This window comes from Leptonychotes weddellii, chromosome 14 (genome assembly GCF_054177405.1).
Source record: "Leptonychotes weddellii isolate Sample4059 chromosome 14, ASM5417740v2, whole genome shotgun sequence".
NCBI lineage: Eukaryota > Metazoa > Chordata > Mammalia > Carnivora > Phocidae > Leptonychotes > Leptonychotes weddellii.
The window spans coordinates 47,044,567-47,063,312 of NC_138382.1; the positions used below are offsets into that span (position 1 = coordinate 47,044,567).

Sequence of the window (18,746 nt, forward strand, 5' to 3'; positions counted from 1 at the left end):
CATTAGGGAGGAACTGAACAGGCTGAAGAACCGCTATATCAACCTAAGGTCTCAGGACAGCCAGAACCAAACTTTTTAGTAATTCAATGGCAGCCACAATGGGTGGATCCTTCACCTTCCTGCTCCATTATCACCTGGGGGGAATCCCAATTAGCTTATCTTACTGGGCTTCAAGTTTTCCCATGGACATGTAGACACAGAAGCAAAATCAAGGGAAAGTGCCTTTCTCTGCTCTAAGGAGTGCCTCTTACCATTGAAAAAGTATGTGGGTAGCTGATTTATCAGTGGGGGTGGGAGCAGGTGGGTAGACTGAAGAAAATTTTTCTGTCACTATTCAGTAACCATGTCAGGCAGGGGCTTACTCACCAGCCAGCCTCTGCCAGTAGTTAATTTAAGATTCTCCCCTGCTAGTCTGGGCTTGGACCCGTAACAAGCTGAGAGCCTCTCTTCCAGGAATCTCTGAGCTCGGATGTCATAGAACAGCAGGGAACCCTGCCCTGTGCCCACAGTGATGATGTGCTCATAAAAGCTCACTGACCGGATCCCTGAGAGAAAAGTAAAGGGCAATGAGTAGGGAGAGCACACACTGACAGTCTGCTAACCTGTATTTCTCTGGCACTGAGTTCACATGGCACCTCCAAATACCAGACAGCCTTTCCCAGGTCTACGTGGCAAGTTAAGCTCATGTGAAAGCCTGAGAACCCTGGTGCCACAATGCCCATTCATACGCTAACAGGAACCCTTCCATAAGCCCTAGAGAAGTACCAGAGGCCTGGTGATTCCTAAGATGCCTTTGGCCTAAGACCTTAAGTGTACCTGGAACCTCCCTCCCCTAGACTCACTATGGAGTCATCTTTCATAACTCTAAACTCTCCTTCAGTATGTTTCCAACCTATACTGAAACAGGGTAATCTGCATATTTACAAATCATTGTATTAAAAAGGACTTCTTCCTATCTGACCTAAAACCACTACCATGGCACTGCAAGAGGTCTTTATCTGGTATTGCATCTGTGGATCAAATAAGTGCATGGGATACAAAGATGTCTCTTGGCACATAAGAGGTGCTTGATAATATCTGTGGAATCAGTATTTCCTTATTAGGCTACTCCTGTAATAATAACCAAATCTCATAAAGCTTTTTTTTTTTAAGATTTTATTTTAGGGGTGCCTGGGTGGCTCAGTTGGTTAAATATCAGACTCTTGATCTCAGCTCAGGTCCTGATCTCAGGGCTTTAAGTTCAGGCCCTGCATTGGGCTCCATGTTGGGCATGGAGCCTACTTTAAAAAAAAATCTTTAATTTTTAATTTTTTACGATTTTTAAATTTTGTTTAAAGATTTTATTTATTTATTTGAAAAGAGAATGAGAGCGAGCGAGAGCGCGCGCACATGCACACGAGAGGGGGGAGGGTCAGAGGGAGAAGCAGACTCCCTGCTGAGCAGGGAGCCTGATGCGAGACTAGATCCTGGGACTCCAGGATCATGACCTGAGCCGAAGGCAGTCGTTTAACTCACTGAGCCACGCAGGCACCCCAAGATTTTTTAATTTTTTTTTTTTTAAAGATTTTATTTATTTATTTGAGAGAGAGAATGAGAGACAGAGAGCACGAGAGGGAAGAGGGCAGAGGGAGAAGCAGACCCCCTGCTGAGCAGGGAGCCCGATGTGGGACTCGATCCCGGGACTCCAGGATCATGACCTGAGCCGAAGGCAGTCGCTTAACCAACTGAGCCACCCAGGCGCCCAAGATTTTTTAATTTTTAAAAAAATCTCTCTACCCACCATGGGGCTCAAACTCACAATCCCAAAACAAGAATCGCATGCTACATCGACTGAGCCAGCCAGATACCCCTAAAGATTTTATTTTTAAGTAATCTCTACACCCAATATGGTACTTGAACCTAGAACTCAGAGGTCAAGAGTTGCATGCTCCACCAACTGAGCCCGCCAGGCGCCCCTCTTAAAGCTTTTTCATTGTAGACGTTATTCCAGCCAAGCCTATTTATTCTTCCCCTTACAACTCTCACTGCACACATTATTCTCTCTGTTCTGCACCATGAGTGTCTTAACTATAATTGAAAACAAACCCCAAACAAAAGCCACTTTTGCAGTATCTGCATGAAAATAAACACTACTTGGAAGAGAGAGGCTAAATTGTAAACCATATTGTGCCTTTTAGGACTTACAGGATAATACAGCCACATTTTCGCCTGAGAAGGGAAACAGTGAGATGAAGAAAATATACTTTGTTGGGGTGCCTGGGTGGCTCAGTCGTTAAGCGTCTGCCTTCGGCTCAGGTCATGATCCCGGGGTCCTGGGATCGAGCCCCGCATCGGGTTCCCTGCTCCACAGGAAGCCTGCTTCTCCCTCTCCCACTCCCCCTGCTTGTGTTCCCTCTCTCACTGTGTCTCTGTCAAATAAATAAATAAAATCTTAAAAAAAAAAAAAGAAATATACTTTGTTAACCTGAAAGATCTAGATTCTAGTCTGTGGCTGTTATCCCACCAATCTGTATGATGTTGAGCCCGTTATTTAACTGCTCTGGGTCTCAGTCTCCTCATCTATAAAACAGGGTTAACACTAACCTTACCTTTTCCTACCTGCTTCCCAAAGGGTTCTGGGTAAGATGAAGTAAGTTGGCAGATAAAGATATTTTGAAATCTTTTTTTTTTTTAAGATTGTATTTATTTATTTGAGACAGAGAGAATGAGAGACAGAGAGCATGAGAGGGAGGAGGGTCAGAGGGAGAAGCAGACTCCCTGCCGAGCAGGGAGCCCGATGCGGGACTCGATCCCGGGACTCCAGGATCATGACCTGAGCCGAAGGCAGTCGCTTAACCAACTGAGCCACTCACGCGCCCAAGATATTTTGAAATCTTAAAGTACAGTACAAACATAAGTCTTTTTATTCCTTGATAAAGAAAGAGTGTTCTCAGAGAAAATATGTTATAAAAGATGGGAGGCTGAAGCTAAATTCACCCAGTGGTCAGAACTAAACTAAGTATTTTCTTCTGCTTTACTGAGGTATAATTGACAAACAATACACTGCACATATTTAAAGTACACAATTTAAAGTTTTAACATATATATATATATCCACGACACTACCACCACAATCAAAATAACGAATATATCCACCATCCTCAAAAGTTTCCTCATGCCCTCAGTAAACTCCTCCTCACTGCACATCATCCCTTAGCATATATGAATTTTACAGTTCAGGCAGGGCACGAGCAAAAAATTACCACAGGATAGAAAGTCAAGATCTGTGAAAGAATATGAAAACCACCAACACCCTGACTATTGGTTTCCACTAAAGGCTTCACGTGGCCACAAATTTGCCTGTGGTGGCTTGAAGCTCTGCTGCCATTTGCAGGTTTTTAAGCTCTCTTCCCGAGTCACCAAACACCTCCACCAGGTTTCATAACCATCACTATACTTGTTTGGAAACCAATGTAGAAACTGAAAGTCAAAACCTATTTGCGGGCACCTGGGTGGCTCAGTCGTTAAGCGTCTGCCTTCGGCTCAGGTCATGATCCCGGGGTCCTGGGATCGAGTCCCGCATCGGGCTCCCTGCTCGGAGGGAAGCCTGCTTCTCCCTCTCCCACTCCCCCTGCTTGTGTTTCTGCTCTCGCTCTCTCTCTGTCAAATAAATAAATAAAATCTTAAAAAAAAAAACCAAAAACCTATTTGCAATGCAGCTATAAGCCTCAGGGGCATAGTGGGACTTTTTTTTTTTTTTTTTGGTGCAAAATAGTGGTTTATTAAAGCACAGGGACAGGACCCACGGACAGAAAGAGCTGCTGCCCCAGGGTCTTGAGGAGTGGCTGATTAAAGACTCAGGAGTTGGGGGAAGGAAAAGGGAGGTTTCAAAAGAACTTTCATATGTTAAAGAGGACGGACCTATAAGATAGCAGAGGTCTTGCCATTGTCAAGTTAAGGCTGTTTTCCCCTCTAGCAAGGTATTAATATTAAGATAGTTGGGAGATCCCTGGAAGAATGTCACTCATGTCCCACCTAGGAGTGGGGGGTTGGGGGAGGTTGCAGGGTGTCAGCTTATGCTTTGTCTTCAGCTAGCCTTCTGCTCCCTCATCATTTCTCCCCTGAACAATTTTTTTTTTTTTTTTAAGATTTTATTTATTTGACAGAGAGAGACACAGCAAGAAAGGGAACACAAGCAGAGGGAGTGGGAGAGGGAGAGGGAGAAGCAGGCCTCCCGCTGAGCAGGGAGCCGATGTGGGGCTAGATCCCAGGACCCCGGGATCATGATCTGAGCCAAAGGCAGAGGCTTAACGACTGAGCCACCCAGGCGACCCCTCTGAACAATTTTAACCCTTAAATCTTTATAAGGTTGTTGAAGGTGGAAGGTCTCATCTTCTGTAACATCTTCCTATTGAATAGGGGCCATACCAGGACTCTTACCACTGCCTCGCTCCCTGGAGCAAACAGACTTGACGTTGTATGATGGCTGCCGTGGATCCAAGAAGGAGACATGAGCTTGGGAGCCCACTGCATATACTGACCATTCACTACCATAGGCCAGGCACACATTCTCACGGCAATACGGTAGTTTGATGGAGAGGAGCTGAAACAGAGAAAGGAGTGATGCACCCATGGCAATACCAGAGAGCATACTACAGGGCAGTGTTCCTAGTTAGATGCCCAATTCTGTGGGCTTCCTTCATAGACAAGCCACACAAAGTCAGAGACAAAAAGACAAAAATAATGTCCTGTTCCATCACTAAGTAAATAAGAGAAAGAGAGGGTGATTGTAATATGCAATTAAGATCTCAGTACTTGAAGAGGGCTGATTAGGGGAAAAGATTAAGCTGGAATTAAATAATCAGAAGCAGAAAGGCCTAGACCTACGGCTTATTTCCAGGAATACCCCTGGGCACTAAAGCCAAGGTCACACTCTGTTCTCTGCCATGACCCTCTCTGCTACCACCCTCCTCACTGCTCTTCAGATAAAGGGGCTGATTTCTGGCTACCCTCAGCCTAGCTTCCCAATTGTACGGGAGTTGTACACTACAAAAAGCCCACTCACGGGACTGGCTCAACCTCAGCTAACAACACTCAGCCTTAACCCTGGATCCTTCTCATTCAGCCAATCTTTAGTGGCTGCCTACTGCATGTAAGGTACCAAGTAAGGTCAGTGGAGCTCAAAGGCTGCTTGACATGAAGTGGTCAGTAATTCCTGGAGCTATGCTTCCTCTTGAGAAAGAGTCTATCACAGAAGCAATAAGCAGCAAAGGCCTTTGGGACAAGAAGAGGGACTCACAGTTAGGTTTGACTTTATGCAGAGGTTGCTTGTAAAGATTATCAATATTCTCAATACCTATTATTTCAGAGATAGTTTATCTTAGTTTAATTGGTTTTCCGTTACTGGTGATTTCTAACTTCTAGGTTTTCCTGCCCTTTCAACATGCCAAATGGTCAATAATCCATAAGCAAATACTTAAATGCCTTGTGGACTGGAGGACGGCAAGCTGAAGGAGTCTCTCAGCAAGTCCTTGCAATGTTAAAGATTCTCCCCCTCCGATCTCTTTAAATGACTTTTAAGAGAGGCCTGTCAGACTCAGAATTCCATGCACTGTGCATTAACATGCCCAGACCTTTGGAAAACTGGTGCTTTAGACAAGGATGCAAAGGCTCAGAGAGAATAAAGGACTTTAACCAAAAGGTGAATTTTTAGGTAAAACCACTAAGTCATGTTCATCACACCTTAGACAGTGTATTTTCAGCCTTCCAGAGATGAAAATAACCATCCAGAGATACTGCTCCCAGTTCCTACAAGAGCAATGAAAAACAGGTTATATTTCAATCTGTAGCAACTAATAAACAGTAGTATGCAAGGAAAGATCTTGAAGGTTGGGGTCCTCCCATTCTTCATTCATTCTTATCCCCTGGGGGCCAGGGATTGTCAGCTCATCATCTCATTCTATGGAATGCAGCTGGACAGCATATTAAATCAAGGTTGCTTTTTGGGAGAACTCAAGAAGGAAGCCGGGTTCTAGCAGTAATGTAAACACCCATGATTCCAAAAGCTCTTATTATGCAATCATTCCCATGACATCCTGTTGGATAGTTCCAGCAGAGCACACACATGAAGGACAGTTTCATAAATGGCAGTATGAGAGCTTCTATGAGTGGAGGATCTAAATCTATCTCAAGGCCATAATTATGGCCAGGAGAAAGGAGATTAAGGGAACTACCCTTCAAATTGTGGCCTGATTCAGATTTTGGGAGCTTTTCTCCTCCTTTGGCTCTGAGTCCCCATCCCAACATTCTACTTAATACCCCCCGTTTCAGATCTGACTCAATGACTAGGTAAGACCTGCTGGCAGGTTGAGAAGAGGCAGTGAAGAATGAAAAGAAACTGAATACCAAAGAGAAAAAAGCGATCGTTTTTAGAGGCATGTATGAAAATCACACCCAAAATAGAGCACCTGCAAAGGCACGTGCAAATGAGAGATAGTCAAATCAGAGTGGCCCTAGGTGAACTCTGAGAAGCTGACCCACAAATATGGACCCTCCAGAAAAATACTGCAGAGCTCAATCCAAGGGATGGGTTCCATAATCTCAGTTGTAATTTTTTGCCAGCAACCCTCAGCCTTCAATCCTCCATGGGCTCAGAACTAAGCTATGTTAGCAAGGACTGACTTGGAAGGAGAAGCCAAGTGCCAAGATGTAAGTCCAGAAGCTGAAGCAAGAGAAAGACACTTCCTCTTTGACGAGCTCATACCTTGTTCTTGTTGTTGAAGGCCAGAGCCCGGACCTTGCAGTTGTCAGGGTTTGTGTCCTCCTTGGGAATGTCCTTTAAGGCCTTGTGAGTAATGTGAGCATACACAGGGACCCGCGACACATTGTGCCTTGCATCACTTTTGGTCAACACATCGTCTGTCACCTCCCAGAGTCCCATAGAGCCATCACGTGAGCCTACAGGGCAAGAAGATCACAGATGTCAGACATACCCAACTCTCTATGGGACAGTCCTAAAGAAACCAAGATGTGCTTTCTTAGTCTAACTCTTTGTACATCATCCTCATGTGCGCTAAAGCTTGGTCAGGTGGCCCACTGCAAAACAGAGAACAGTATACATTAACAGCTACAAGAGGAATGATTCAACTAAGATGTAGGAGCTAAAATATAACCTTTAGCCTTTGGTGAGATTTTTTGAGAGAGAGAGTACTATATAGTTTGAGAAAGCTCAGTAATTTTCCAAGCCAAATGCTTAGGTCACTTGGGCATGCATGCACAGGTGATGTCTGTTGGGCAGTAGGGTTTGGGACCCTCCACCTTAAATCAGTGGTGCTTAATCTCTTCTGACTGTATATACCTCTGAGAGACCTAGGAATGTTAAAGACCCCTTTCTCTAGAGAAATACACAAAACACCACATTGTACATTCAATTTCAGTGAGGTTCATGAACCTCTTGAAGGCTTTCCATGGATCCACAGGGAACATAATTCCCATGTTAGAAATGACTGTATGGGGCACCTGGGTCAGTTGGTACAGCATGCCACTCTTGAACTCGGGGTCCTGAGTTCAAGGCCCATGTTGGGTGCAGAGATTACTTAAAAAAATAAATAAAGACTGTTCTACATAAAATGAATACTTAAAAAGTAGTCTTCCTTAGCACACAATAATGAAGCACTTAATTCCTTTCCAGGGGCACCTGGGTGGCTCAGTTGGTTAACCATCCCACTCCTGATCTCAGCTCAGGTCTTGATCTCAGGGTCCTGAGTTCAAGCCCCGCCCAGCATGGAGCCTACCTAAAAATAACAAATAAATAGATAGATAGATAAAATAAGTAAAAATAAAATTCCTTTCCAGTAAAGTTATCTGCCAACTCTCCTTTAGACTAGAAGGTGCCCTTCCCAACACTGTAAATCTCCTGAATGCTTGGTAGTAAAATTTATCTAACGCGAGAAAAATATCATCCAATTTGTTTGCATCATAAGGCTTATGGGCAGGGATTCAAAGCAGAGGTTTTGTTACAAGTGAAATCTAGAAAACGGCCGAGAGAAGGACACATCTGGAGAACTATGCATGGTTTATTATGCAAATTAAAAAATAAAACTACACAAGTTTTATTATGAAAAATTCAAGCATACTGAAATCAACTGAAAGAATTTTACAATGAATTGTGCAATTACATCTATATCCTACAATCAACATTTTATTATACTTGGCACATTTATGTATTCATCCCTCTGTATGATCCTAACATTTTTAACCAACTAAAAAAATATGTACTGAAAAATGATTGGCAAGATATATTTCAAAATATTAACAGTGGTTATCCCTGGGTAGAGATATTGAAGATAATTCTTATTGCCTTTTTTGTTTTTCTGTATTAAAAAAATTTCTTATGGGGGCGCTTGGGTGGCTCAGTTGATTAAGCGTCTGCCTTCCACTCAGGTCATGATCTCAGGGTCTTGGGATCAAGTCCCGCGTTGGGCTCCCCGCTCAGCACAGAGCCTGCTTCTCCCTCTCCCTCTGCTACTCCCCCTGCTTGTGCTTTCTGTCAAATAAATAAATCTTAAAATATATGTATAAAAAATTTATGATAAACACATATTACTTTTATAATAAGGAAAAATTATTTTTAAAATATTATTATTATTTTTCAAATATTTTATCCACCTATTTGCCAGAGAAAGAGAGAGAGGTGTGCATGCATGAGCGCACAAGCAGGGGGAGTGGAAGGCAGAATGAGAAGCAGGCTCCCTGCAGAGAGTCTGATGTGGGACTTGATCCCAGGACGCTGAGATCATGACCTGAGCCAAAGGCAGATGCCTAACCAACTGAGCCACCCAGGTGTCCCAGAAAAAATTATTTAAAGAACTAGTTTGGCAGCATCATGAAGACTGGATTGGAGGAGACAAGAATGGAAGCAGAGAAAAAATACGGAAGGATATTAGGGGTAATTCAAGATATAGATGATGAGCATGCTAGCAGAGAAGACAGAGAAGAAATTGTATCTAAGAAGTTTTTTTTGTTATGTTTTTCCTACTTATTGAAGTATAAGTGACATACAATGTTTATAAGAGATATTTCAGAAAACAGTATCAATGTGGCTTGGTAATCAAAGGAGACAAGATCCTAAGAGGAGTCTTAGTTTTCTGGCCGTGTACCTGTGTGGAAGGTAAAAGCAGTCACAAATGTATGCCAATGGGGGAGAGGGGATCTCGGAAGAAAGATGATGAGTATGAATATGCTGAGTCTGAGGTAGAATGTTCAGGGGTTAATACTCATCATCAAGTCTAAATATTAACATCGGTTAACAAGTATTGAGCATTTTCTTTTTTGTTGTTCTTTTTTTTTTTTAGAGAGAGGGCAAGAGGGGCAGAGGGAGGGGGAGAGAGAAAATCTTAAGCACAAGCCACGCCCAGCACAGAGCCCTACGTGAGGCTCAATCTCACAACCCTGAGATCATGACCTGGGCTGAAATCAAGAGACACTTAACTGACTGAGCCACCCAGGCGCCCCTGAGCATTTTCAAAACAGCAGCCACTATGCTGTATTTCCTCTAATCTTCTCAATGACCCTCTGAAGTATCCATGTTACAGATGAGGAAAACCAAATCTCAAAAAGCTTAAGTAACTTGCCCAAGACCACAGTGCTACTAAGTGGTAGGACCAGGATTCAAATTCGACCTCTAATATCAGAGCCAATGTTCTTAAAACCTGCTACACTGTTGAGAAAATGTAGACTTGGGAGTTATCAGCCTGAAAACATAGATGTTGGCAGGTTATCTGAAGGATGGGAAGCTCCCAAAGCAAAGCCAAGTCCTGGCTCCCAACAACCACATTTAATACAGGTTACTGTCATACTGAGCAAGGAGCCTAACATGGGACTCGATCCCAGGACTCTGGGCACTAATCCCTATTATAAAGGTGACATGGGGGCACTTGGGTGGCTTAGTCATTTAAGCGTCTGCCTTCGACTCGGGTCATGATCCTGAAGTCCTGGGGTCGAGCCCCGCATCGGGCTCCCTGCTCAGCGAGGAGTCTGCTTCTCCCTCTGCCCTCACCCTGCTCTTGTGCTCTCTATCAAATAAATAAAATCTTTTTTATTTTTATTTTTTAAGATTTTATTTATTTGACAGAGAGGGAACATAAGCAGGGGGAAAGTTCTTGAAAAAGAACTGAAAGAAGAAATATTTATGTTCTCTTAGCTTTGTTAGTAGCAGTTCTTGTTTGTTTTTTTATTTAAAATGTTAATTAACATACAGTGCAATATTGGCTTCTGGAGTAGATGTTTGTTTATTTTTAAGTTTCATTTGTTTAAGTAATCTCTACACCCAGCGTGGGGCTTGAACTCATGGCCCCAAGTTCAAGAGTCACATGCTTTTCCGACGGAGCCAGTCAGGCGCCCCTGTTGTAGCAGTTCTAAGTATGGGCTTTGAAATCAGATCTGGATTCAGATCCTGATTCCACCTGTCACTATTTGTGTGGCCTTTGGCAGGTTATTATAACCTCTCAGAATTTAAATTTTCTCATTTGTGAAATGAGGCTAATAATGCAAACCTTTTAGTACTGTTCTGAAGATTATATGAAATAACATATGTGAGGCACTTAATTTAGCTACTATTATGATTATTTTTATTTGGGAATCTAGAACTGGGGGATAGTAATTTTACATATGGGTCCTGAGCAAAACTGGTTAGCACTCTGAGCCTACTTTCTAGGCTGCTGTGGGTATCCAGAAAGCATTTGTGTATCTCTAGATTACCTTCTCTACACTCATTTCCATATATTTTTTTCTGATGTCTACCACTGGGAAAGAAATTCCCCCAATCCTGTACAGCTTTCATCAACAAGAAACACACTATATAGTTGTACAGAAAATAACTACTCCTAATACTTTATATCAACTATGTCAAAACACTTTCACAACCACTGTCACAATGAAGCCCCACAAAAATGTTGTGGCTAACATGCTGTCACACATCCTTTTGGGAACAAGGCAGAGTACGAATAATAAATGAAGAATGCTGGTAACTCCTCTTTCCAGATCAGGAATATACAAGGGAAATGACTTACCCAAGGACACACAGTAAGTAAGAGAAAGAGCCAATATTGGTAATAAGATTTCCTGGCCAATGGTCTGTTTACTGGGCTATTTCCAATCACAATACTATACCTTTCAACTTCTAGCCTCCCTCCCTCCCTGCCATATCAAAACTCCATACAAAAGGTCAATTTTACCAGACACCGCCATAGTATCACTGATCCATGCAATGGAAAAGATCCAGTCCTTGTGTCCATCCTTGGAGAGGAGTGAACGGTAGAGAGAGAGGGGGGGAAAAAAAATTAGTAAAAAAGGATTACAACTCACACTCCTGAAAAGCATACAGTCTGACTGAAAATATCTTTGTAAAAATTATAATTCTGATCTCTGATGATCTTAACCCATAGGGCAGGATCCCACAATTTTTAACTTCTATCTTGAGGAGCTCAAAGCTGGAATGAAACTGGCATTCCTACGGGCAATGAACATGTCTGGTAGACACAGAGCTCTGGCCTTCTACATCTGGATGTCTTATTTTGGGCTCCTACATACAATCACCCACCTCTATCCCTCTAACCTCATCCTACCACTCTCCTCCGTGCTTCCTGGTACAACAGCTATACCCTACCTCTTCACTGTTCCTCCTGTCTGGAACTCTTTTCCTCCAGACATCAACATGACTTGCACTCACTCTCACTTCTTCTGTCTCCCTACTCAAATGTCATTCTTATCAATGAGGACTTCCCTGACCATTTTTTGAAATAGCATTCTCCACCACTCTCTCTATCCCTTTAATCTGCCTTTACTCTTCTCCATGGCACTTATCACACTCTGACATACTGCTGGTAAATATTTATTGATCTATGTACTGGTTTATATGTCTCCCTCCACTAGAATGCAGGCTTCAAGAGGTGGGGAGCTTTATCTGTTTTATTCACTGCATGCCCCAGTGTCTAAAACAATTCCTGGACATAAAAAGCTCAATAAATAGTTGAATGATTTAATAAACTTTGCTGACTATGTGCAGTGGGAGATGTATGGACACTGGATTAAAACACCAACCCACTGCTGCTGGCCCCCAAAGTATGCCACTCACCGCTTTATCAAACACACGCGCTCTCTGTCAATATACCTCCCTATGGGGGGAGTTCAGTCTCCATTCTGATATTTCTAACCTCACACCTCACCCCCATACCCTTGTAGTCAGCAGAAATCTAGAGGAAACTATTCCTTCCCAGGGGGCATGTGGGAGGAAGGTCTAAGTTACCTACCATGCTCTGCTAAAAAACAAAGCTACCTCTAACTACAGTTACTGGGGAAACTTACATCACCCACACACACAGGATCTAGTGTAGGTAGCCGGTAGATGGCAAGACTGTTGGGGTTGTCTCCTCCAGTGGCTAACAGAGTTCTAGAGGGATTCAGCTCGATGGCATGGATGCCACAGCCCTGCTGGGTCACACCTCCAGGCTCCCGGTCCTTCAGAATGGGAATCTTGGTGATCTGGCTTGTCTGCACGTCCACCACAAAGAGCTACAAGAAAATGGACACAGAAGCTGACAGTTTCTCTTTCATGTGGCTAACGCTGGGTATAAACACCCATTCACTCAATTATCCATCAAACTTTAATTAATGTCTACTACATGTTAGACCCTGGGAAATATTAAAGGCATAGTCAGGGCTATTAGTCAAATGAAATATGAAAATAAGAAAATACAACAGAGACAGGCATAATACGTTACATGAACACAGATCAGCAAGCAGTAAATTCTGCCTGGGATTTAAAGACAGCTTCAAAGAGGACGAGCATTAGACTATGGACCTAAAGAACCTGACTAAAGGTTTTCTGCCAGTTTGGACGTATTTTATGTATCTAATTCTCATCTACCCATGCACAGAAACTTATAAACAAAACAATTCCCGGGCGCCTGGGTGGCTCAGTTGGTTAAGCGACTGCCTTCGGCTCAGGTCACGGTCCCGGAGTCCTGGGATCGAGTCCCACATGGGGCTCCCGGCTCAGCGGGGAGCCTGCTTCTCCCTCTGACTCTCTCCCCTCTCATGCTGTTTCTCTCTCTCAAATAAATAAATAAAATCTTAAAAAAAAAAAAAATTCCCAGAACCCAGCACAACTACTATTAAATGTTCTTTAATGTAGTAATAAACATTAGGGGGCGCCTGGGTGGCTCAGTTGGTTAAGCGACTGCCTTCGACTCAGGTCATGATCCTGGAGTCCCGGGATCGAGTCCCGCATCGGGCTCCCTGCTCGGCAGGGAGTCTGCTTCTCCCTCTGACCCTCCTCCCTCTCATGTTCTCTGTCTCTCATTCTCTCTGTCTCAAATAAATAAATAAATAAATAAAATTAGGTCTGCTGGAGTGACTGGAGACATGACAAGATAAGAGTTATCTGTAGCACACACACCATTCTCTTCTATGCCTCCATGTCTTTGTCATGTTGCTGCTTCTGCCTGAAATGCTCTTCTCCACCTCTTTTCCAACCTAACCCCTTTCCACTCTGCAAGATTTAACTCAGAGAAACATTTTATTGAAAAGATCAGACTCAGAGAAAGAACATTTCTGAGTATTAAACTCTTTATGGGATTAAATGATTCACTCTCTCATTCATTCAGCACCAACTAAAATACCAAGTACTGTTCTAGGTGCTAACAACGTGACCATGAACAAGAGAGAAACAATCTGTATCCTCATATACCTTAGTCTAGGAAGTTAGCTTAAAATCCTCTCAGCAATTCTTGCGATGAAGCCAAATCATGTCAAATCTTTATATAAAGTAACCTACTGCTTGCACAGGAAAGAGATCTATGAAAGAAGAAACTATTCTTTCAGTTGGCTCCTTCCTCTCATCCTCTTTCTCATCACCTCTCTGGACAATTGCAACTGGTCTTTGCGCCTTCAGGCAAGGCTACCATCAAAACTATTCTCTATACTGTATTAGTCATCTTCATAAAAATGGCAATCCTCCCAATGTCAGTTAAAAATATCCATAGGTGGGACACCTGTGTGGCTGAGTCAGTAAAGCATCTGCCTTCAGTTCAGGTCATGATCCCAGGGTCCTGGGATGGAGTCCTGCATCGGGCTCCCTGCTCAGAGGGGAGCCTGCTTCTCTCTGCCCCTGCCCCAGGCTCTTGCGTGCATGCGCTCTCTCTCTCTCTCTCTCAAAAATAAATAAAAATACTTAAAATATATCCATAGGGGCGTATGGGTGGCTCAGTTGATTGAGCTCTTATTTCTGCTCAGGTCATGGGCTCAGAGTCGTGGGGTTGGGCTCTGCATCAGGCTCTGCGCTCAGTGGGGAGTTGGCTTGGGGATTCTCTCTCCCCCACTCCCCCTGCCTTCATGCACTCGCATGCACATGTTCTCTAAAATAAATCTTTAATTTGAGAAAGAGAGAGACAGAATGAGCAGGGGGAAGGGCAGAGGGAGAGAATCTTTCAAGCAGACACCCCACTGAACAAGGAGACTGACAAGGGGCTCGATCCCACAACCCATAAGATCACCACTTGAGCTGAAACCAAGAGTCAGATGCCTAACTGAATGAGTCACCCAGGCGCCCCAATAAATAAATAAATCTTTAAAAAAGTCCACTGGTTCCTCTTTACCTAAATCTAAACTCCTTATCCTGGCATCAAGATTCCTCAATCTGGGGACGCCTGGGTGGCTCAGTCGGTTAAATGTCTGCTTTCGGCTCAGGTCATGATCCTAGGGCCCTGGGATCAAGCCCCACATCAGGCTCCCTGCTCCACGGGAAGCCTGCTTCTCCCTCTGCCTCTGTGCTCTGTCTCGCTCTCAAATAAATAAATAAAATCTTAAAAAAAAAAAAAAGATTCCTCAATCTGGCCCCAATCTCTCTCTCTCTCTAGCTTTACATCCTGCCGTGGACCTATGCTCTAGAAATAACAGCTTAACAACTATTATTCACACACAAATCTTCAATGAAATGTAATTATTTTGTTTCATGCTCATGCTATTCACAATGCCAGAAATGCTTTTCCCTTCTTTTCTATACCCGGCCAGCTTGTACTTACCGTTCATGATTCAGTTCTGACATGTCCTCTCTGAATATCTCCTAAATATCCAGGCTGGTTAAGTTTTTCTCTTATAGGTTTTCCAGATAGCTCTCTTCTACAACACTTAGACTGTATCACACTCCTTTAAAATCTTTGTCTCTCTCCCCCAGTAAGCTAATAATGTCCTCCCAATTCAAAGAGCAGGGGATTTATCTTATTTGCTTCTATAATCCTGCCTCAACAATGCAAAACTACGTAATAAGTGCTTGTAGAAGACACCTTTCAGGGAGGCTGCCCAACGATGTTAGGGGGACACCACATCTAGGTGTCTGCTTGATGTAAGCCAGATCTCCAGATCAGAGATCCAGAGGTGGCCTCCTGGCTCAGGGAGGACCAGTCCAGAGGCTATACTGGGCTGATCAAATTCTCTCAGGAATGTGAAACTGGCTTGGTGGCACTAGACCAAACTGTCTGGATGGCTAATTTCTACCAAAGCCAGTCCCCAGAGAGAAGGAAACAGAAGAGAGGTAACATGAACATCCTTAGCTTCTAATGGTTTTCCAAGTCCTAGTTCTGTTTCATTCTGAGATCCAGAGATACTTCCTGCTTTTGGGGTTTGCGAACTATCCCTTCCAATAAACATAAGTGGGTTTCTTACTCTTTTAGAGCAAATGATCTCTAGACAACACAGCCCCTCAAATGTTTAATGAAGGAAAATTAACTGCCCACTTATAACTTTGTCATTTTGTGGGACAATACAACCATAACATGTTACCTTCTAGACTGATGATTCCCAAACTGATTATCACAATAACTTGGGGGAATTTTCTTTCTCAGAAAAACTATAAAACAAAAACAATTCCTAGGCCCTACCCTGAAACTCCTCCAATTAGAAATTTCTGACTTGGGGGCCTGTAAAACTGACTTTTCCTCCCAAGGATCTCCAGGTTAATCTGATGACTGCCCAGGTTTAACAAAGAACAAGTAACAGTTAATAGTAATACACTATTCTGATGTTTGTTTAGTTTCATATGGTGTAGTTTCATCTATTCTTAATGAAAAAGGGAAATGAAAAAGTTGGTAACATTTGGGTCTCTAGAGGGCCCAGGAAACCAGGAGTTTACCCCCAACCTCACTCTTACAGAGGAATGACAAAGCACCACATGAAGGACAGAACCTTTTTGCTTTTTCCAAGGAAAGGAAAGGGATGGGAATGAGCAGCCACAGGGTATCTGCCCAAGCTCTCTGACAAGGGGCCAAAGCTTCATGCAGCTTCTGTAACAAATCCCAGAATGGGGCTGTTCTACATTAACCTACTGGGATTCCTGCCAGGAACTAGCAGCATGGCAAGGTAAGTTTTAGTCTCAATGGCTCCCTGCAGCCTACATTCCAGAGCAGAGGGGAAAAAAAGAAAGCAAAGTCCTTACGATCAGGAAGCTTATTAAGACTAGAAAGTACATCTCTGAATGCACTATAGTGTGCGCAGATACATGCAAAAGGAACATACATAGAAAGATCAAGGTAGCTTAATAAAATGGAGGAGCTCACAAAGTTTCTAAAACTCCAAAGTGTTTTAGCTGCAGCCTAATGAAGAAAGGAAAGCAAATCCACATAGATCACACAGACAACAAGATAAATTTTACGAAGTCAGACAGGAAAAGGCAACTAGACAGCCTAAGTCTGCTGAAAGTTGGATAAAGGGAAGACAACCGAAACTGAAGCAGAAGAATCCGTTCCCTATCCCAAACCAAGAAGATGGGTAGGAGCAAAGAAGAGTCAGGATGAAGAAAAACAACAGAGAATGGTCAGACAATATATCAAAAATTAAACAGTGTAAGCCCTACAACTTTCAATTTTAGGAACTTATGCTAAGGAAATAATGATGAGTAAACAGTTTTAACTAAAGTGCATTAATTTTGGGGCACCAGCCTGGCTCAGTGAGGTGGAGCATGTGACTCTTGATCTTGGGGTTGAGAGTTTGAGACCCACAATGGGCACATTGGGTGTAGAGATTAAAAAATTTAAAAATATATAAAATGAAGGGGCGCCTGGGTGGCTCAGTCAGTTAAGCATCTGCCTTCGGCTCAGGTCATGATCCCAGGGTCCTGGGATCGAGCCCCACATCGGGCTCCCTGCTCAGCAGGGAACCTGCTTCTCCCTCTCCCTCAGCCTGCCACTCCCCCTGGTTGTGCTCTCTTTCTCTATCTCACTCTGTCAAATAAATAAATATTTAAAAAAATAAATGAGTATTTATTTTTTATTTACTTAGAGAGGAGGAGGGGAAGGGGGAAAGGGAGAGAATCTTAAGCAGGGTCCTTGCCCAGCACAGAGCCTGACTTGGGGCTTGATCTCACAACCCTGAGATACGACCTGAACCAAAATCAAGAGTTGGATGCTTAACCAACCAAGCCAACCAGGTGCACCTAAAATATATTTTTATTTATTTATTTGTTTTAAAGATTTTATTTGACAGAGACACAGCAAGAGAGGGAACACAAGCAGGGGGGGGCACCCAGGCACCCCCTAAAATAAATTTTTATTTTTATTTGTTTTTTTAAATGCCATTTTATTCTTTTATTTTTTTTTTAAAGATTTTATTTATTTATTTGAGAGAGAGAATGAGAGAGAGAGAGAGCACATGAGAGGGGGGAGGGTCAGAGGGAGAAGCAGACTCCCTGCTGAGCAGGGAGCCCGATGCGGGACTCGATCCCGGGACTCCAGGATCATGACCTGAGCCGAAGGCAGTCGCTTAACCAACTGAGCCACCCAGGCGCCCCTAAAATAAATTTTTAAATAGTAAAACACCACAGGAGGCTGGGTATAGCCACATAACAGACTATTATAGAGCTTTTAAGAATGGGATGCCTGGCTGCCTCAGTCGGAAGAACATGCTACTCTTAATCTCCAGGTGGTAAGTTCAAGCCCCACACTGGGTAAGATTACTTAATAAAAGCTTAAAAGAGGAACGCCTGGGTGACTCAGTCGGTTAAGCCTCTGCCTTCGGCTCAGGTCATTATCCCAGGGTCCTGGGAACGAGTCCAGCATTGGACTCCTTGCTCAGCAGGGAGCCTGCTTTCCCCTCTCCCTCTGCTGCTCCCCCACTTGTGCTCTCTCTCTCTGATAAATAAATAAAATCTTTAAAAATAAATAAATAAATAAAAGCTTAAAACAACAACAACAACAAAAGAATGGGCGCCTGGCTGGCTCAGTTAGTACAATACGTGACTCTTGGGGCGCCTGGGTGGCTCAGTCGTTAAGCGTCTGCCTTCGGCTCAGGTCATGATCCCGGAGTCCTGGGATGGAGCCCCACGTCGGGCTCACTGCTTGGCAGGAAGCCTGCTTCTCTCCCTCTCCCACTCCCCCTGCTTGTGTTCCCTCTCTCGCTGTGTCTCTGTCAAATAAATAAAATCTTAAAAAAAAAAAAAGAACACGTGACTCTTGATCTTGGGGTCATGAATTTAAGCCCCTTGTTGGGGGTTGAGTTTACTTTAAAAAAAAAAAAAAAAAGAGGGGCGCCTGGGTGGCTCAGCTGGTTAAGTGACTGCCTTCGGCTCAGGTCATGATCCTCGAGTCCCAGGATCGAGTCCCGCATCGGGCTCCCTGCTCGGCAGGGAGTCTGCTTCTCCCTCTCCCGCTCCCCTGTCTTGTGCTCTCTCTCTCTCTCTCAAATAAATAAATAAAATCTTTCAAAAAAAAAATTAAAAA

General features: G+C 43.4%; 1 protein-coding gene across 1 annotated transcript in view; it reads right to left on the minus strand.

The window, feature by feature from the left end:
- DCAF12 (DDB1 and CUL4 associated factor 12) overlaps positions 1-18,746 on the minus strand; it is a 31,417-nt gene that overhangs the window by 2,316 nt on the left and 10,355 nt on the right. Inside the window, exons 3-8 of the mRNA XM_006734599.3 lie at positions 12,343-12,549; positions 11,214-11,274; positions 6,743-6,936; positions 5,722-5,787; positions 4,420-4,582; positions 367-545 (exon numbers count right to left, since the gene is read on the minus strand). Of these exons, the coding sequence (XP_006734662.1) occupies positions 367-545; positions 4,420-4,582; positions 5,722-5,787; positions 6,743-6,936; positions 11,214-11,274; positions 12,343-12,549 (870 nt within the window). The remainder of the gene's footprint in view (positions 1-366; positions 546-4,419; positions 4,583-5,721; positions 5,788-6,742; positions 6,937-11,213; positions 11,275-12,342; positions 12,550-18,746) is intronic.